This window comes from Camellia sinensis, chromosome 7 (assembly GCF_055761805.1).
Source record: "Camellia sinensis isolate YWXY chromosome 7, ASM5576180v1, whole genome shotgun sequence".
NCBI lineage: Eukaryota > Viridiplantae > Streptophyta > Magnoliopsida > Ericales > Theaceae > Camellia > Camellia sinensis.
In genome coordinates, this window is record NC_138967.1 from 108,738,665 (window position 1) to 108,760,668 (window position 22,004).

The window sequence follows — 22,004 nt, forward strand, 5'->3', positions numbered from 1 at the left end:
ATCTTTCTTCTCTTCTCTGACTCTCTCCTACATGGCCTGATTGGACTGATCATTTGTACTGAAGTCCTCTTCCAACTGCATTTGTTTCTTGCATACAGCTGGTTCTGAGCTTGTTTGAACCGCTATACTCTATTCTTCACAAATTCTCACAGGGTACAATCTCCCATTCCATTCCAAATTTATCACTTTATTAATGGGTTCCATGCATTTTGTGACAACCTTAACCTTTCCACATGAGAACGAGGTTGTTTGATCCAAATCACCATCAACACAAATAATTCGCCCCATAAGCTCCCAATCCTACTCAGGTTGATTCTATTCCTCAGATTCAAAGGTATACCATAGCAACTTATCCACACACATCTATCTTGTTCCAACCCCAGCCCTTGTTCCCAAATAACTATATCTTCACACTAATCCCCAACCACTTCCTTGACATTCTGCACCTTAGAGATCATCTCCTCATTTGACTTAAAAGACAGTATCATCTGACGACCACCACCCTTTCTGACCACTATTTCTTTCATTCCTTTATGCTCAAGCTCCATCTTCAAATCAGCATGCTGAATCACTATGGTTTAATTTGATTAACTAAGGGCTTATTGAATCATTTTAACATAGAAATATTTGATTTGATCATTATGTAACCTTGATTTGAGACCAATTAGACTCGTGGCAGGATTTGATTTACCAATAATTGTGTCATATTTTGTAGGCCTTTCTAGTACGTGACAATTTGTAATTGAATGATATTTTTGCATGCTTTCAAATGCCCCTTCGAGACTTGCTTGCATACACATTCCAAAAGTATGAAAAGTGAGCGGGTCTCGAAACTTGATTTCGTGGGATTTGTTAGACGATTTAGCAGCAACTTCTTAGGCTTGATTTGAGATTACCACTTCAGAACCTTACCATATGTGAATTTTATTTTATTTGGTTGACTGAACTTAGAATATGAGTCCAAGTTGCCTACATACCCTAATAGGATCAAGCCAAACGTAGTTCAATTGTGCGTCATTCACAGTTTCAGCTCATGTGGACAAGGAGTAACATGCAGTTTAGGCTTGTTCGCTAAGCAACGTTTGTGGAAGCTTCAATTTTTGGAGATGATAGAAAGTTTAGGTATCTAGGACCTCTTATGAATTTGATGACCTTTGAAGATCAACTTGTTGGTTTGGTGAACTTATGAAGCCTAAAGGAGTAAAGCTCATCATAGTTATATATGATGTTGCTTCAGCTTCAACATTATCTTGTGATTTTTCAACTGGGATTTCTTTTTCTCCATAAACTGAGATGTTAAGATCCATATCGTTAGCTCACGTGGCCAACTTTTCGAGCGTCTTTGGTTTCATACTTTGTAAGATGTAGAGAAGGCTCTAATTCATTCCTTGGATACACATCTCAATAGCAAAAGTTTCAGATAAATGATCCTTGGAGTTGAGGCTAACGCTTCTACATCTATTAGTGTAGTCGATGACTGATTCTTCTTTTTGCTGGCGAATATTATTGAGCTTGATCATACTGACAATACATCGAGTGCTGTAAAAACCACTAAGAAACTCCGTCTCCAATTGCTCACAGTTGTCTATGGTATTTAGCTTAAGCTTTGTGTACCAATTGAAAGTATAGCCATTCAAGGAATGCATGAACTGCTTTACCAAATCTTCTTCAGTTCCAGCATTGCTACAAGTCTCCACAAAGTGTGCAACATGTTGTTTTGGATCGCCTTTATCGTCAAATTATTGAAACTTTGGAGGTTGATAGTTTTCTGGCATCTTCAGTAGTTCTGTGCTTTGTATATGTGGCTTTATGTAGGATCGAAAGACATTATAGTGATTCTGGCTTAGACCCACTCATTTGATGTTTTGGATCTAGGTTTCATTGTCCTATATAGTTATTCATGTCTTGTTTTCCCTTATCTCTCTTTGAGTTTGGCTTTTGGGATGTGTTGGTTGCGTTTGGGATAAGTTGGTAGCTTATTTTTCAAGCTGTTGTTGCCCAGAATTTTATTCCTTTGCTTGAGTGACACTTCTTGTGCTCGAACAGTCTTTGTGAACATCCAGTACTTTTGCAAGTCTACAAAAATACTAGAAGTTAATATTCTTCGCGCAAGAAAAACTTCTTACGCTCAAGCGAATCTGACTCAAAAGGCCATCCTTGAGCTCGAGTGTAGGTCTTCTGTTTGTAAAACTTCTGGGAGTTTGCATTCTTCACTTGAGATGTACAACTTATTGTGTCTGGTCACTTGAGCAACACTTCCTATGCTCGAGCAATCAATGCGTATATCAATTCGTAAACAGCCACTTTTGAATCACTTTTTCAGATCTCTTTCTCTCTAAACTTTCTAAAAACCCTAGATCTACACCCTCTCTCCCTAAAACTCTACTTTTCTCTACAAGTACACTTAGATCCATCGAGTTCTTCACCTGCGTCCTTTTGTTAAAAAGGTGGAGCTTGGTGAGCGCATCGTTCTAATCTGAGCAAAGTTAAATTTTGGCGTCTTTGAGTTTCCGTCACTCCTCCAATCACCTTCTAAGCTTGAGGTAGGGATTCTTTGCACCTTCTATGAGTTTTAACTTAGTTATTTGCTATTTCTAAACAATATAGTGATTTTTGGGAATTATTGGAACAAACCTAGGGTTTTAGGTGAAAATCAAAAGAGGTGTTTTCAAATGGATTTGTGGAAATGGTTGTTGGAGTTGTAAATGAGGATGAGTAGTGATGAAGTAGTGTGTTTTTATCCTTGGGATTGATTTATAAAGAAAAATGGGTTTTACCCTAAATGTTTCAAATATTAATTTTGTATAAATTATGGAATTGGTGTTGAAAATTTGAAATTGGGTTGACATTGATGAGGATGGTGGAGTTAAATATGTATTATCACTCACATCTTGAAAATTTAGAAAGTTTATCTTTATTGAGAATTGTGTATCTATTTAGAAATATCTGTTTTGGGCTATCGGTGGAGAATAGTTATGATTGTTGTAGAAATTGCATGTGAATTAGGAAAATTGAAACTATTTTCTCATTCATTTGTATTGAGCATTATCTCATACTTATAAATTGGAAATGTTTATTATTTTGAGAAAAATGGGTGAATTTGGGAAACATGTATTGTGTCGTTGAAATAAGTTGGCCTGAGTGTCCACGGTGAAAGTCCTAAAAACCATGCGTATATATGGGTACCGATCCCACGGATGAAATATCTGTAAATTGGCAATAGTAGTGCTTGTATAGCCTACGTTTACATGGGTGACGGACTCACGGTTTCCCACGGATGAAATTTCCGTGAAAGGTTGTTTTGGGTTTGAGATTCCTATAGTGTGATTCAATACCCCATTTTCTATTGTGAAGGAAATGATTTATGAACTATGATACTAATTTGGCATTGTACGGTTTTGGAGAAAAATGTAAAATATTTTGCACGAGCATTGCATATGCATTCACCTTATATCTTTGTTAAGATTCATATATTCTGTTGGATTATTTCTACCGGGCTTTGGCTCACTCTATGTGGGAAAAGTATTTTAGGTACTGATGATAGGCCTCTGCCAAGGCAATATCTTGGGAGGACTTGAAGCAACAACTTCATTTTGTTGATTTTGTATATGTTTACAGGCCAAGGGCCTTTAACTATATTGGACTTCAAATCCACTTTTGTTTGAAACTAAGTATTGTCTTGGAAAATTGTAAGCCTTTAGGGTATTTATTATCCTTTTTACTTTCATATCTTATCTCTTGTTGTAACATATGCTATAGATTCAGAGTTAAACTTGTGAATGTATATCGTCATATGTCACTCTTTTGTAAAGCTTAATTGGAAATCAATGAAAGATAATTACTTTATCGTTGTTGTCACTTGTTGATGCTGTGCAGAGGTTATAGTAATTAATTCAGGGCATTATAACTTGGTATCAGAGCGTACCGAATTTGAATACTCTGGGTATGTGGAAAGTGGTTCTTACCATAATTGGTTTTTCTCGTTAGATAAAGATGTTTGTATATATGGTATACTTATGTACTAACATGCTTATATGATTCTATGGGTATGGGATTTAATTTATAAGATATTGATTGGGTCTATAAGTTTCTAGAGGTCCTGTTAGAAAAGTACTTGATCACTGCTATTTCTAATTGGAATTCTGGCAACATCGCGGGATGATCATTATCTAGAAAGGAAATTCGTATGTGTTTATGTGATTATGTGCTTATATGAAGTGAATTACCATTGTCCATCGCATTAGGACGTGAGTGAGTTAGTTTCAGCACATTTGTAAATGTGCTAATCTCATTTGTTACCTTTATTAGGATGTCAGGACGTGGACATGGTAGTGGTACGCGTGGTAGGCCTAGACGGCATGAAGTGCTATTACTGAATGAAATTTTAGCGCAGGAAAAGGGTGTTGGTCAAGCTAATTTGGCCGAACCAGTTGGTCAATAGGCTATGGGCGCTTTGGCCCATGAAGTGGCTGGAGCTTTATGGGAATTCAAGGACATTCTCAGGGTTGAGAATCAAGTCCAGGCCCAAGTTGTTGAAGCAGGGATGTCTTTTTTAAAGAGGGAGTTCTTCCGGTCTAATCAGGATGAGTTTTTAGGCGATTCTAAAGAGCCTTTGAAAGTGAATGAATGGCTCGAGCAAATGATAAAGACATTTGAGATGATTGGGTTGAGGGTGACCTTGGCTTCCTTCCAGCTGAAGAGAGATGTGGGTCAATGCTGGAAGTATGCATGTGGGTGCATAGGAGTGGCTTAGAAGGCCTTTGTCAACATCTTCCAGTACAAGTTCTTGCCTTCCACCACTAGGGAGAAGTTGAGGCACCAATTCTTGAAGCTCAAGCAGTTTAGTTTGCCAGTAGCCGAGTTTGAGGCAGCTTTCACAAGCCTTTCTAGATTTGTACCGAAACTCGTGGCGACAGAAGAATGTTGTTCTATTGAGTTCGAGAAGAGATTGAGGACTGGGCTCCTTTTCAAGGTAGTTGGGTCAATGATTAAGGACTACGAACTCCTTGTATAGGCGGCGGCTCATCTAGAGACCGTGGTTCAGGCGGAGATTGTTACCGTTAAAGGGTTACTGTATGTACCTTAAGTGGTGATTGTTTTTGTTTCATAAGGAACAGAGTCGATAGAGCTTCATTGTAATATGTGATCTGTGAGGTCGGAGAAAGCTTAGTTGTCTTCTTGCAACCTTCTTGGGTAGTGAGTGTGATAAAATCTGAGTTGATTTGCCAAGGGTAGTTTGTGAACTCCCAGATGTTTTTTCCTGAGGATCTCACTAGTTTACTGCCTCACCGTGAGATTGAGTTTTCTATTAATTTAGTGTCTGGCCATCGATTTCTATGGCACCGTATAGATTTGCACCTGCGGAGTTAAGTGAATCGAAGATACAACTCTAAAAATTGTTAGATAAGGGCTTTATCCACCCTAGTACATTGCCTTGGGGAGCACCAACTCTCTTTTCCAAGAAAAAGGATTGCACATTGCGACTTTGTATTGATTACAGGAAGCTGAACCGAGTAACTGTTAAGAACAAATACCCAATGCCTCGCATAGATGATTTATTTGATCAGTTGAAAGGGTCTTGTTGTTTTTCTAAGATAGACCTGAGATCGGGTTATCATCAATTGAGAGTGAAGGAGGAGGATATCCAAACGATGGCAATCCATACGCAGTATGGCCATTATGAGTTCCTAGTGATGCCTTTTGGGTTAACCAACGCACCGGCCATGATTAAGGATTTGATAAATTGAATCTTCTATGAGTTCTTAAACCGCTTTGTAATTGTTTTTGTTGATGAAATCTTGATTTACTCACCCTCTGAGGAGGAGCATGAGGAACACTTGTGAGTTGTGCTTGAGTTGCGCAAAACCCACAAGTTGTATGCTAAGTTTGAGAAGTATGAATTCTGGTTGAAAGAAGTGAAATTCTTAGGCCATATGGTATCTAGAGAAGGGGTGACTGTAGATTCCTCTAAAATAGAAGTAGTACAAAATTGGGAACAACCTAAGAACACCTTTGAGATTCGTAGTTTCTTAGGGTTGGTCGGGTTTTGCCATCGGTTTATGAAGGATTTCTCTAGATTAGCCTTACCATTGACTAGGCTTACGAGGAAAGGAATAAAATTTATGTAGAGTGAGACTTGTGAGAAGTCATTTCAAGAGCTTAAGGTTAAACTTACCACTGCTCCAGTGTTAATTATTCCGGAGAGGGGTTTAGGCTATTCAGTGTATTGTGATGCTTCATGGAAAGGTTTGGGTTGTGTTTTGATGCAAGAGGGGAATGTAGTAGTTTATGGCTCATGTCAGTTGAAAACACATGAGAGGAATTATCCTATCCATGACTTAGAACTAGTAGCTGTGATGTTTGCTTTGAAAATTTGGAGGCATTACCTTTATGGTGAGAAGTTTGAGGTGTTTTCTGATCATAAGAGTTTGAAATATCTGTTCTCACAGAAATATCTGAATTTGAGGCAAATGAGGTAGATCGAGTTTATGGAAAACTATATCTGGGGAAGGCTAATGTAGTGGCCGATGATTTGAGTAGGAAATCCTTTAGCAGCGTTGCTAATATTGCCATCTGGAAATGGGAGACGTTGGGTGTTATTGGCAAGTCTAACTTGCATCTTGGCGAGTGTGTTGAGTCAGCAGCTTTGTTTTCAGTAGTTGCACAACCTACACTTGTGAGCCGAGTTATAGAGGCACAGAGTGGTAACCTTGAGATAGAAACCCTCCAGGAGAAGATATCCAGTGGGAAGGTAGAGAAGGGCTTGAACGTGTATTCTTACTTGAGTGTTAGATGTCTTGACTATCTTTTCATGCCAGAGTCTTGTTGAGAGGAGGTACTCCATGAGTTTCACTATTTACGGCTTGCGGTGCATCCGAGAGGCACAAAGATGTATCATGACCTTAGTCGCCAGTTTTGGTAGAAGGGGATGAAGAAGGATGTAACCATGTTTCATGTTTGTGTTGAGGTGCCTTACTTGTCAACAAGTGAAGGTCAAGCATCAGAAGCCAACAGGTTTGTTGCAATCCTTGCCTATAGCCGAGTGAAAGTAGGAGCATGTCACGATGGACTTTGTTGTGGATCTTCTAGTGACTTAACAGGGTAATGATGCCATTTGGGTGGTGGTTGGCCAACTGACCAAGTCAGCACACTTTGTACTTATGCGCACGAGTGACTCGGTAGATTATCTAGCCGACCTTTGCATTAGAGACATAGTTCAACTTCATAGGGTCCCTGTGACTATTGTTTCGAATAGAGATCCGCGTTTTACGGCTCGATTGTGGCAGACCTTGCAAAATGCCTTAGGCACTAGGTTGACTTTAGTATCACCTATTATCCTCAAACTGACGGACAGTCAGAGCATACTATTCAGATCCTTGAAGATATGCTTCGAGGTTGTGTCCTTGACTTTAAGGCGTCGTGGGAGAGGCACTTGCCTTTAGCGGAGTTTGCCTATAACAATAGCTTTTAGTCGACTATCGGTATGGCACCATTTCAAGCCTTGTATGGCCAACCGTGTAGATCTCTTGTGTGTTGGGCCGAGGTGAGCGATGCACCTATGTTGGGTCCAGAGTTGGCCTGGGAAACAACGGAGAAAGTTACACTTATTTATAAGAGGTTGGTCACGGCTCAAAGTCGTCAAAAGAGGTATGTCGATCGTAGGAGGAGACTGTTATCCTTTGAGGTGGGAGATCATGTTTTTTTGAAGATATCACCTAAATGGGGTTTGGTGAGGTTTGGAAAGAGTGGGAAGTTGTCTCCTAGGTTTATTGGACCTTTTAAGATCCTAGAGTGGATTAGGGAGGTAGCTTATCGTTTGGCTTTGCTACCACAGCTTTCTGGGGTTCATGACGTGTTTCATATCAGTATGCTTCAGAAGTATGAGCCGGACTCATCACATGTGTTAGATTGGACTGAGTTAGTGGTAGACGAGGATGCCTTGTATGATGAAATACCAGTTAGAGTTTTAGATACTCGAGACCAAGTCTTGCGAGGCAAGATAATTTCTTTGGTAAAAGTATTGTGGTGACACCATGAGGTTGAGGAAGCCACTTGGGAGCATGAGACAGAAGTTCGTGAGAAGTATCCGGACCTATTTGTTGATGTTTGAACATATATTGAAAAATTTATTGTGTTAATGTAATATAATCATTGTATATGTTTTGAGAATATGAATTTTGTATTTAGTATTGAAAACTCGATTATCATGTTGATGAGAATGGATGATCGGTGGGTGAGTCATGGTAATGGAATTGAATCACTCTAATTGTTTTAATTGGTTTAAACATGGTTTTAGTGTTTGATTTAAAATTTCGGGGATGAAATTCCTTAAGGGGGGAAATTATAGCAATTTTGGTTTAGACCCAACCCATTTGCTATTTTGGATCTAGGTTTCATTGTATTATATAGTTATTCATGTCTTGTTTCGCCTTATCTCTCTTTGAGTTTGGCTTTTGTGATGTGCTGGTTGCGTTTAGGACAGGTTGGTAGCTTGTTTTTGAAACTATTGTTACCCAGAATTTTATTCCTTCGCTTGACCGACACTTTTTGCACTCGAGCGGTCTTTGTGAACATCCAATACTTTTGCAGGTCTGCAAAAATACTAGAAGTTGGTATTCTTCGCTTGAGCGAAACTTCTTGCGCTCGAGCGATGTTGGCTCGAGTGGCCTTCCTTGAGCTCCAGCATAGGTCTTCTGTCTGTAAAATTTCTGGGATTTTGCATTATTCTCTCGAGCGAAGCTTCTTGCGCTTGAGCGATGCAACTTATTGTGTCTGGTTGCTCGAGCTACACGTCGTGCGCTCGAGTGATCTGTACTTATATCAGTTCGTAAACAGCCACTTTTGAATCACTTTTTCAGAACTCTCTCTCTCTCTCTCTAAACTTTCTAAAAACCCTAGATCTACACCCTCTCTCTCTAAAACTCTACTTCTCTCTATAAATATACCTAGATCAATCGAGTTTGTCACCTGTGTCCCTTTGTTAAAAAGGTAGAGCTTGACAAGGGTTCCTAATCAAAGCAAAGTTAATTTTTGGCGTCTTTAAGTTTCCATCACTCCTCCAATCACCTTCTAAGCTTGAGGTAGGGATTTTTCGCACCTTCTATGAGTTTTAACTTAGTTATTTGTTATTTCTAAACAATATAGTGATTTTTGGGATTATTGGAAGGTTTTGGGAGAAAATCAAAATAGGGGTTTTCACATGGATTTGTGGAAATGGTTGTTGGAATTGTAAATGAGGATGAGTAGTGATGAAGTAGTGTTTTTGTCCTTAGGATTAATTGATAAAGAAAATGGGGTTTTGCCCTAAATGTCTCAAATATTGACTTTGCATAAATTATGGAATTGGCATTGAAAATGTGAAATTGGGTTGATACTGATGAAGATGGTGGAGTTGGATATGTATTATTACTCACATCTTGAAAATTTGGAAATTTATCTTTATTGGGAATTGTATATTTATTTAGAAATATCTGTTTTGAGCTATCAGTGAAGGATAGTTATGATTGTTATAGAAATTGCATGTGAATTAGGAAAATTAAAACTATTTTTTCATTTATTTGCATTGGGCATTATCTCATACTTATACATTAGAAATGTTTATTGTTTTGAGATAAATGAGTGAATCTGGGAAACATATATTGTCTCATTGAAATAAGTTGGCCTGTGTGTCTATGGTAAAAGCCCTAAAACCACGCGTATACATGAGTGTTGATCCTGCAAATGAAATATCTATAAAATGGCAATAGTAGTGCTTGTATAGCCTACGTTTACATGGGTGTTGGCTTACGGTTTCCCTCTGATGAAATTTTCATGAAAGGTTGTTTTGGTTTTGAGATTCTCAGAGTGTGATTCACTGCCTCATTTTCTGTTGTGAAAGAAATGATTTATGAACTATGATACTAATTTGGCATTGCATGCTTTTAGAAAGAGATGTAAAATATTTTACCATAAGCATTGCGTATGCATTCACCTTATATCTTTGTTAAGATTCATATATTGTGTTGGATTAATTTCTACTGGGTTTGGCCCACCCTATGTGGGAAAAATATTTTAGGTGCTGATGATATGCCTCTACCAAGGCAATAGCTTTGGGAGGACTTGGAGCAAGGGCTTCATTTTGTTGATTTTGTATGTGTTTTGTACAAGCCAAGGGCCTTTAACTGTATTGGACTTCAAATCTACTTTTGTTTGAAACCAAGCATCGTCTTGGAAAGTTGTAAGCCTTTAGGGCATTTATTATCCGTTTTACTTTTGTTTCTTCTCTCTTGTTGTAACATATGCTATAGATTCAGGGTTAAGCTTGTGAATCTATATCAGCACATGTCACTCTTTTGTAAAGCTTAATTGGAAATCAATGAAAGATAATTACTTTATCGTTGCTATCACTTATTGATATTGTGCATAGATTATAGTAATTATTTCGGGGCATTACAGACTTGATATCTGCTCATGTCTTTTTCGGCAATTGCCCCCATGATGAGATCCTTCAACTGCTTGGTATGAATTAATCCATCAACAGAGACTTAAATATTTTCACTTGTAACCTTTGATTTTGATGAGGTTTCTTGTCACGGCCTCAAATTTAATTACTCAAATACATTACCAAAAATCCTTATTTAGTCCAATTACGTAATATAAATGTGGAAATAAGAGTACAACTGAATTGTAGAGACCCCATTTTCATAATGACCTTTGAATCCCTAATGTTAGAAGTTATTTCAATAAAAACCCTGAATTTATCGTTTTCTCGCAAATTTCACCCTAGAACTCCAACACATCATGGGCGTATTCGAGTAACCCAAATCACTCCCGACAACTTAGAAATCATTTTTTTTTTCAAATTTCTATATTAATTTTTAGGTCTCCCTAATTATAGATTAATCGCTTAAAAATCTTAATTCCCGGTAATGCCGTTTTCACTCGGTTTCCCGCCTTTCTTGGTAATTTAATTTGACAGGACCTGAATTAAACATTTTATTTATTTTCTAATAATTATATATTAATAATAATTTTCTTTTCATAATTTTAGATTTGGTCCCTATCTTTTTGTATTATTGCATTTTCAATATTTTATTGTATTTTTTAATATCTATTATGCTAAATACCTATTATCATACTATTTTTATACAAAATATCTTCTATAAATAATAATAAAAAATAATTGTTGTACCAAAGGAATAGGGTGGCCGGCCATAGCTTTGATGGAGCAAATGTCATTTTTCAAAGAAAAGAAAGAGAAGAATAAAACAATGGGTAAAGCCTCAAATCTAGGGATGTTGTTTTTCTTAGTCTCCAAGTAGAAGGATTAAGCCAACTAGATCTTTAATTAATTGAGTTTAAGCCCTTAATCCACTCCCATTCCATTTCATTCCAACCAAATTGTCAAAAATTTAATTCAAACCCAATTAAGGACTTTTGGTCTTTTCAACCACAAATCCTCTATGAATTGGCCATACACTCTGTCTCATATGCACACATTTCAGCCTGCTATCGTAGGCAAGAGAGAAGAGGGAAAGACTTAGTGAAAAAAAAAATAGAGAGAAAGAAGAAGAAAGTAAAAAAAAAGAAAGGTTTTGCAATTCAAGTAAGACACACACCCCTCTTCTGTTCTCTTCTTCAATATGTTTACTTTTTCTTACTCTACCTCCTAGTGTATTTCTTGTGTGTATGTAATGTTGGTATGCATGGCCATAGGGTGTATGTTCAAGTGTTAGCATGAAAAAATAATTCTATCTAGCACTTTCTTTTCAATTCATGCACTTCTGTAACTTTTTCATTTTTTTTAAAAAAAAAATATCCAACTTACTTATTTTCCAAATCTGATTATATGGGATGATATTTGAGGTGTGTAGAACATGTCAAGATTTTGGTAGCTCTGAATTATGTGTTTTTATAGCCCAAACAAAATTTTGTAAAAATCTAGTTCAAAATTTATAATTTTAAGTCTTCTTTCTAACAAAATTTATTTCAGAAAATCTTATTGGGTAGGTTGAGAGAAAATCAAGTTTTCCAAAAATGTGTCAAATCTAGACCGAACTTGGTAAATGACTTGTAGATTAATTTATGGATATGTTATGCAAATTTTACCAATTGGAAATGAAAGTATCTTTTTATTCTATACTTCGGTTCGATTTCAGCTCTTCATTTGACCTATAACTATGTTTGCCATATTTTTCTTTCCATACCAACTATTCTAAAAATTTCTGGAAAAATAAAAGTTTAAATGCTTGTTCCCCTCAAATGTTTATTTAGCATGCTTATTGTTAATTCCTTGCTTTGTGTAGCTTTGAGTTATCATGCTCCTTTCAGAGACGACTAGCCCTAGAGTTCGGACTCTCGTGATTCTGAATCTGATTTCACAAGTGCAATGTGAAATAGATAAACACTAATGAGTCCAAATTCGGCAAATCTTTTGGAAAATCGATTTTAAATCAAAATGCCAAAAAAGGGTTGTACTACCAGATTTCAGAGTCGCAACCTAAATATTTTTGGTAAATTTAGGAAACCGGTGACTCATGCCAAAGACCACGTGTCCGTCATCACCAAAGTGTCTCGGCTCGAGAACTTAGGTGCGAGAGGGGAAGGTCATGGATTGAGCACCCCACTCACCCGATCAAAGATCGGTCTCTACTAATCATAATGTGATTCTTATTTACATTATATGCTCTTGTTCCGGTTATTAAGCTAGCTTTACTATGTGATACACATACAAGTATAGACTAATTTGCAAAAATTGGAACGTTTTGATTTCATGTTTGTTTGAAAATGAGTTTGTGAGTGCACCACTTGAAAAAGTGGGCTCATGTGTGCATTAATCAAATCATTCCAAGTTAAGCAGCTAGCTTTCATTCACTGGCATTCAAACAAGGTATATCACTTAAGTACTTGGCCTCAAGGAATCATGCTTGACATGGCAACGATCACACGCTAGCGATATGCTAAAGCAATAAAAGCTCACCTAGTACTCCAAGGCAAGCCAAAAAGATGAAAGAGTTAAAAAAATGCATGATTCTAACTAATGCAACATGACTAATGAAACACATACAATTATGCAATTAATAGGCTTGGCTACTAACATGGAATGTGAATCAATTTGACAACATGCGGTTTACGTACGTATTCAAAAAAGTATTAACCAACAATGTGAGTTAGTGTGATGAGCCGAACCTTATGCATGCAAGACACATGAATGCAAATCATGAAAAATGCTAAAAGAAACATGATGCTCTAAGATGCCACCATAAGTGGAGAAATAAAAGGAAAAAAGAACGGGGTTTGGAAGACATATACATTATTACAATTTTGTCTTCATGCAAGAGGGTCCGAATAAATGCCCTAGCTAGTTACTACAAATTAACTAACTATTACAAACCAAATGAAATAAATTAGCTAAACTAGGTAATTATTACAAATTTAACTAGTTAATTACAACACAAAATTAACTAACTATTATAACTAATTAATATATTAAAAACTAACTAATTAGTTACAATACAATATAGAAGAAATGAGTTAAGTAATTAATTATTACAAGCTCCAAGAAACGAGGGATGACTCATGCATGCACGTGGATTTCCGCTCGAGAATGCCCTATGTTTGGCTGCTGAAATTTTTTTGTTTTGCAGTCTGAAAAACTCACTATTTTGCCTTAGCCCCTGCTCTGTTTTGCAGGAAAAATGACACTGCCTGGCTGAAAAAAGTGGTCGGCCGGCTAGAAGAGGTGGACGGCCGGCCACTAATGTTTGGTACTACCTTGCTGCAACAGACACAAAATAGAGCACAAACAGGATATTCTCAAGGGATGTTTGTCCACCTTGCCACTCGTTATCATTAGACAGATCAAAGGAGATATAGGCTTGATTCGCAAGTCATCAATCGACACAAATTCATTGTGTAATGACTTATGCATCAAGGGATACAATTTCAGTAAATGGCAATGAAAGACTCGCAAAACCTCCTCCCTATCATGGATTTGATCAAGGGAAGTGGTTGAATTTGAATCTTGAACCACTTTTATCACTAGTGAGTATGAAATGCTTCAAGACTCAAAGGGTTCAATTAATATCCAATTGAACCCAAACCATTTTCTTATCTTGCACCTCTTTGAGTCCAATTTTTTTTTACCTCTTTTAATTACCTTTCCATTCGTTAGTCCATTTTGTCCAAAATGAAGATAAAGTCCACTAATAGAGAGAAGTGTCAAACAAAGGGTTGTTTTGGGCATGAGAGAGATGTCATTCCATTGGTAATGAACCTCCGAAGACATTAAACCATTAAGCACAATGATCTTTATCTCAAGCTTAAACAACCAATCGGTTGAAACGACTCTCAAAACATATAAAAAGCCAAGAAATGAGGGAGGTTGCAGGGGTGATTATGCAAGAAATAAATGCTATCAACTCAAATAGGTTGGTGGTAAAAAACTCAAAAAAAATTGATGAAGATATGGGAAACACAACGGCAAAAGCTTGGAAAACAAGGTTTAAAGAAGGCGGTTAACCCCTCCACCTTAGATAGCACTAAGTCACAAGTTTTGGCCCATAAAAATAGTATAAAAAAAATACAAAAATAGAAAGAAAAGATGGATGAGAAGTTGTGTAAAGAAGGTAGAAGTCATACCTCTTGAAGAGAGATAACTCTTTGTTTCACAAATCACAAGGCTTTCACTCTCAAAGGCTAAAATTTGGATTCAGTAATCTCAGCAAGAAGAGTTCAAATATTGGTTTAGGAAATGCTTTGGTAAGGTGTGTGTGTGTTGAAAGATAGAGAGAGAGAGAGAGAGAGAGAGAGAACGAATTTCAAGTTTTGGGGCTTTTGGAAATTTTTGTAACCTCAAACCAAGAGGAAAGGTCCCCTATATATAGAAACATATGTGACTAGGTCGGAAATATCCAGATAGAGATAGCCGGTGCATTGCATGCACTTGTGGAAACAGCTGGCACAGCTAGCAGAAAATACCTGATTTTTGACACAAGTGGCCGGCCGGCCACTAATAGTGTACGGCCGTCCACCATTTGTGGCCGGCAGGCTACTAGTGGGTCCAATCCACTCAAAATGGCTAAAATTTCCAACTGGCCAGCCGTACACTTTATTGTATAGCCGTCCACAAAAAGTGGCCGGCCGGCCACGAAAATCTACTCTCAAGTCCAAATTCAAATGGGCATATCTCCCTCATTTGGACTCCGTTCTAGGTCGTTCTTGAGTATAAATTGAAACCCCGGGAGTATAATTTCAAATGGTGATGGACTCACATCTAAATTTTATGTTTACAAAGAGATATGCCTAATTTAGTGATGGCTACTCATTTCTCTCTTAATGGCTTAATGCTCAACCTTTCTCCCAACTAGTTTTCTTCTATCCCCTCCTATTTCCTTCAACTTCAAACTTATAAATAAGATTCTTCTAAAAAAATTTCAAAGAGTTCACCTCCCTTCCATTCATTTCTACTTTGTCTTTACTCGATTTACCAAAAAGTGCAATATTTTGAACGAAATGGGAGCCTCAAAACTCCGTAGAAACATTTGGAAAAATATTTTGGAAAATAAAGTTTTGAGTTCTAAAATAGTTTTGGTCTAAAATAGTTTTGTTCAAAAATGGGGTGTATGGTTTTGGATTAGAAGCTCTTCTTGCTGAAGAAATTGAATGTTTGTACAACGTATATTTTCATCATCGAGTGATCAACCTGAGGTACCTAAGTCTTAGGGGCGGTCAAAATGGAGTGTCTACAGTTGCCCCTCTTTGACAGAGCTCGAAGTCATGAAATGATGTGAGTAAATGTCAAAACTCAAACACGACCCATTTTGACGAGGCCGTAAGACTTGGGCAAACAAACAAAATGCAGATATAATTAGTTGAACCCGAGGGTTGCCTACGTATCCCTTTGCAAGGAATCAAACCAGTGTAGTTCAGGGGCAAAATGCAAAATGGTACACAATGTAACGAAATAATCAAACCACAAACAGTGCCTATCACACAAACATCATAAAGGAATGGAGATACAAATCAAACTACGTTTTATATAGAAAAGAAGTGGGCATAGCCAAACGACGCCTAACACAAGCTAAGTGCCTACATTCTCAATACTGGCCTTAGTGCAGCACGGATGCTTACACATAACAGAACCATGTTTCAACGTGAAAGGGGTGTGGGCACATGTAGAACTATGTTTTTCGTAGAAAGAGTACAAGTAATTAGGTGGTATGATATAAGTGAGGAATGATCTGCTAGGGAAATATGAACTGGAAATAACAATGCAATGGGATAATAATGATCCTAAACGTGTTTACACGAAAAAGATGGATGCAACAAGATAAAGTATGATGCAATGGATGCAATGAACAAGGGGCGCAAGTCGAACTACGTCTTACCTAGAAAAGGTATAGGCACAAAACAGACCACATCCAACACAGAAAATGTGCTGACACCCCTAATACTGGCCTCAGTGCAGCATGGGTACTTACACATGACAGAACCATGTTTCAACAAGGGAAAGGCATGAGCACATGCCAAACTAAGCTTAACATGGAAAGGATGCAGGCAATAAAATGGTATGATGTAATCGATGTAATGGATAATGCAGTAGATACAGGAAATAAATTCTATATGCAATGTGATAGAGGTAATAGATAATAAAATGTGATATAGCAGTTATGAAGTAGTGCTTTAGAAAGTATCTGGCAGGGGGCAATTGGTAATGACTCACCTTTTGCTACTGGGGATCTTCATCTTCTTCTTTCTTCATCTTGCGCTTCCAAACCATAGGTACTACTTTTCTCCCTAGCTATGTTTGTAACTTTCCCTATTCTCCAACAGGGTGACAAACTAGGTTGGTTCAGTATCCAGAATTGAAGTGCATACAAGCTACCTCAACCTATGGGGCTGCTATACAGATTTCAAATCGAGGATACACCCCAGGGTATTCAAACCAGAATTTAGTCTCAAAAATTCCAAACTTTTGCATTCTAGGCCTCGACTGTTTGAACTCTAGTTCCTACCATCTCAGTTGGTCTCCTAAGAACTCACTACAAACACAATCAGGTGGCTATACCAGACCGTCTGAAGCCGTTTGGTCACGATAAACACCAAAGGAATTGCACCTTTAGAGGATTTAAGGTCTCCTAGACCCTGTGAGTGCACAAGACAGTGCGGGTGAGGTATACAACATAGTGTGGGGTGAATGAATGCACAAAATAGTGCTATGCAAGTTTAATGCACAAAACAGTGCTATGCAAGGTTAATGCACAAAACAATGCGATATAGGTGTACAAAACAGTGCGAGGCAGGCGAATGCACAAAACAGTGCGATGCAGGTGCACAAAACAGTGCGATTCAGGCAGTGGCAGAGCCAAGAAAATAAATCAGAGGGGGCACTTCTTAATTACAACATTACAAATATTTACAAAAATATTTTATATAAATTTTTACGATTGACTTTAAGAAATATAAACCAAAAAAAAAAAAAATCAATGTGTTTGATTTGAGTTTTTTGAATTAAATTTTTTGAAAAATAAGTTTTTTTTTTTTTAGTGAATATTTTTAAAATTTTAAGCATTTTTTTTTTACTTTTTTAGATACATGATGTATCTAAAAAAAATAAAATATTTGTGAAAAAAATATTTTAAAAAATTAATAAATACTTAAAAGTACGAAAAATGTATTGATTTTTTGTATTTTTTTATATTTTTGGTATTTAGTGAATTTTTTAAAGATTTTTTCAAAAATTATACTTTTTAAGTATACTTATGTTAGGTGTGTCTAAAAATTAAAAAAAAATCTTAAAATATTAAAAAAATTCAATAAAAATTAAAAAAAAATACGAAAAACAAAAACGTAGAATTTTTTGAAAAGTATTTTCAGAAAACTCAAACCAATGAAAACTCAAACCAAACAAAGTGAATATGTTATTTGTAATTAGTGTATCATGGACAACATTAAAAAAAGTCATGGATATAAAGTTTTAAAATAAATTATATAATGATAAAGTAATTTTTTTATACAAAATATGCGTAAAAATTCAATATAATAGTTATACCACGCAATCATTGACATGTGATATTACCAATCAATAATAAAGAAACACATAAAAAGTGAACCCTGCATATTAAATGTAACTAACAATTCAATAAATTCTATGTTTTCATTGAAATTAATTATATTTGCATATCAATAATGATAGAGATCACCATTATATTGAAATTCTCATAGATAATAATATCAGTCTCTTTATTTTCAATCAAAACAATCATTATTGTTCTTATAATTTTAAAAATGTCATTAACATTTCACTTTAAATAATATTTTTATAATTTTTTTTATATAAAATCTTTATGCTTGTAAAAAAAAAAAAAAAACACTCCAAAACTTAGGGGGGGCACGTGACCCCCTGAGCCCTCCTTCCCTCCGCCCCTGGATTCAGGGTACACAAAACAGTGCGATACAGGCACAGGCACTACAAGAAATAACACTTTTAGCGACCAACTTTTTGGTCGCAGAAAGTTCATATCTGGTCGCTAATAGTTTTTAGCAACCAAAAAAAATTAGTCTTAATTTAGTCGCCAAAAGCTCATCAAAAAAAGTTTTTGGCGACCAGAAGTTAAGTTGGTCACGGAAAGTTCTAATCTGCGACGACATATTTTGGTCGCAAAAAGGATTTTAATTTGTCAAAAGTTGATAATTTTGCAACCAAAAAATTTGATCGCCAAAAATTAACATTTGTGACCACCTATTTTGGTCACTGAAAATTGTCATTTGCAACGACCTATTTTGGTCGCCGAAAGTTAACATTTACGACCACCTATTTTGGTTACTGAAAGGGTTTAAATTTGTTGAAAGTCCAAATTCGTTACTATTTATTTAGTCACTGAAAGTCTATGCTTGGTCACCAATAGTTACTCTTGGAACCTTCTCAAACACCTATTGTGACTAAAATTTTATTGGTCGCAAAAGAGCTTTCAATTTAAAAATTTTAATTTTTTAAATCTAATGCTATTTTTTTTTAATACCTATAATACATTTGCAATTAACGCATAATTCATTTCCATCAAATCAATTTCAACATACCAATCCATCAAGAATATAGAGGATACTTTAGCTATAGTTAGTTAAATCAGCCTACAAAATAGGGCAGGACAAAAGTGGGTTGCCTTCAATCACACAAAAACATTTACAAATATCGCACCAACACAAAAACTACCAACAACATACAGATTTCCAAAAAAGGTTGTATTGTATGTAAGCCATTGCACATTTAACAGACAACAAATCCTCAAAAACAAAACAATAGTTGAAGTCTCCCTTTGATGATGGTACAAAATTCTTGGTCAGCCTTACATGCACTGGAATAAAAAATAGCTACCGGATCTTTTGAAGCATTTCCAGTGTCTTGACATTTTGTCATGGCTGTTTTGTTCTGGCAATATATGTTCACTAACAAGAGAAATAATAGAAGTTACTAGGTAAACTTGGAAATTGTCACATAAAATTACTATCATCAACAAGGTCTCGAATATGAGATGCCCAATGGACTAGAAACTAAAACAACCATTATGAACAATAAAATAGCGTCAACATCACTTCAGCATTATCATTCGAGTAGCAATCTGAAAGAATATGGTTATAACCACAAAAGTAGAATTTATGTGATTTGGTAAGCAAAAAGTAGAATTTTAAGTGATATGGTTACAACCAAAAAGTAAAATTTTCCCAATGTCAATTCTAATGGGAGTTCTTACACTTAGGATTGGATTCTTATAGTTATTTCCTAGTAAAATTAGGATTTCCCTACCATTATAAATTTAGTTATGATCCTCTTGACTAAGTAGAAATTAACTCAACCTACCAATTACATTCCCACTAAAATTAATCAACATTTGAAAAATATAGAACAAGTTAAGCTTGCAAAAATGCATTAAGTGTGGGTATATATATGTATGTATTCAGATCTTTATTAGTCTTATGATAATTGGATTAAACTATCACGGAGCAATGGTATGAAAAGGATAGAACGAGTTAAGCTTGCAAAAACGCATTCAAACCATGCACTAGCAAGTGTGGGTACCATCTCCATATGAATTTAGCAATGTATCAAGGTTGTGGAAAGAAATAATCCTACTTGCCTCATCTAGTCTTGCTTTGGTTAACTTCTATCTGACCAATTTTAGGATTAAAGTTGGGGATGGCAGGAGGATTCAAATGAAAAAGAGGACTCAAGTTGTTTGGCCTATCAAATGAAAAAGAGGACTCACAGAAAAATACCAAGAAAAACAATGTGTGGTCCAGATTTATTCTAAGTGTAGATCCCACCATATAAGAGTTGAATCTGGACCACAAATTTTTTCTTGGTATTTTTCTACGTCTACGTTCTTGAACCCTACCTTTAAGTAGTTATAGTTTCAGAAAAAGAAAAACCCAAAAAAATAAATAAAATAAATAATAAATAAATAAAATTTCCTAGTTCTATTTAAAAATGGATAATGAGTAGATTATATTTACACCTGGCTGAACAACGTGCTGTAAAGTGCCATGAGACTATTATGTCCAACAGCTGCACAAGCCTTTCCAGCAAGTTCAACTTGTGGTTTTTGGAGATCAGCAAAACTGAAAGGAAATATGGATTTAAATTCATATTTAAATAATAAATCTTAAAAAATGCCAAAATGAATGCAACACCAATACCCATCTCTGCAAACATTTCAAGGATTTAAAACTTTGATGATTTCACAAACTACTATGATCATTATAAGCATGCCAGAGAAGAAAGTAGAGGAACATATCTATGCAGCGCCATTTTATTAAATAATTTCAGATGAAAAAGCATTTAAGAATAACTCCTATTCGCCAAAGAATTATAATGATTAGAAATATATAGTTATTGATTCATCATATAAAATTGAATTGAGATACTACTATACAAAAAGGTATAATATGAAGGCACATCACAAAACAAAACTATGTGAACCTGCTGTTGATTAATCTCCTGTATTTAAGCCTTTGGCGGCCAGCTCCAATAGCACCTGAACTCGCTAAAATTATATCAAAGCCTTGTGAATTTAGTTCTTCAAGCTATAGGCATAAAATTTAGAACATATTAATTAGCACCATTGACATAATAGGCATAGAATCAAATCAAAACTATTGTTTCGAATTAGAATTTGAAAAGGAAAAGTTGCTGTTTCGGACATGGTAATGCAACAACATTAGAAAAGAAATGATCATATGATTATAGACAAATTTCATAACAAGCTCAACATATCTATACCTGCTCAAGAATACCAACTCTGCCACCTCCCAATCTTTCATCGTCCCTCGTAACGACAGCTGTCCCTACCTGAAGTAATTATAAAATTTGAAAACTGTTCACATTGATCATAACAAGAATTCCAAAAACACAAGTGTTTCCTTAATAGGAAAAGTATATATTTCAAAAATAGTAAAACTAATCACATTCATTCGTATTACTCGGACAAAGATTCTGCCATGCAATCACTAGCAGAATACACTATCAAACTAATTCTTAAATTTTAACATAGAATACCTAAGAGTACAAATCGAGACTACTCAATAAATTAAAATGAAAATTTGTCTGAGGTGCCAAGAAAAAGGGCCATAACTCCTTCTAGAGGCTAAAAAATACAAATTAAACAAAAAATAAAAACTCAAATTATATTCTAAACTTCAGTTACCTTGCTCAAAAATATAATTAGCCGTTCAAACTTCAGGTAAATAGTTGAATTTAGGCCATAAGGAAGTGCTAGTTGCAATTCTAAAATCTAAAAATGAGATTAAAAAAATGAGATTAAGCTCTGGCAATAAAAAAAAATACCCACTTGCTTGTTAAAAACATATAAAAATAAAAAAAATTCTAGCAACCTGTAAAATTATTTCCACAAATTTGAGTGGCACAAAAACAAAATACTGCTCTGCAGCCCCAAAAACATAAATCATTTTTCATAGAATAAAACATAAATCAAGCACAAGAACATATGATTCAACTATCATAAACATGT

General features: G+C 35.8%; 1 protein-coding gene across 1 annotated transcript; it reads right to left on the reverse strand.

Annotated features, from left to right (window-relative positions):
* Positions 1 to 19,066: 19,066 nt before the first annotated feature.
* LOC114311067 (delta-1-pyrroline-5-carboxylate synthase) lies at positions 19,067 to 21,331 on the reverse strand (the record flags this gene model as incomplete). The annotated part of the gene is made up of 4 exons (XM_082880994.1): positions 19,067 to 19,425; positions 20,493 to 20,595; positions 20,957 to 21,060; positions 21,257 to 21,331. Coding segments are annotated over 4 exons (285 nt in total), but the record flags the coding sequence as incomplete, so codon positions are not given.
* Positions 21,332 to 22,004: the final 673 nt, after the last annotated feature.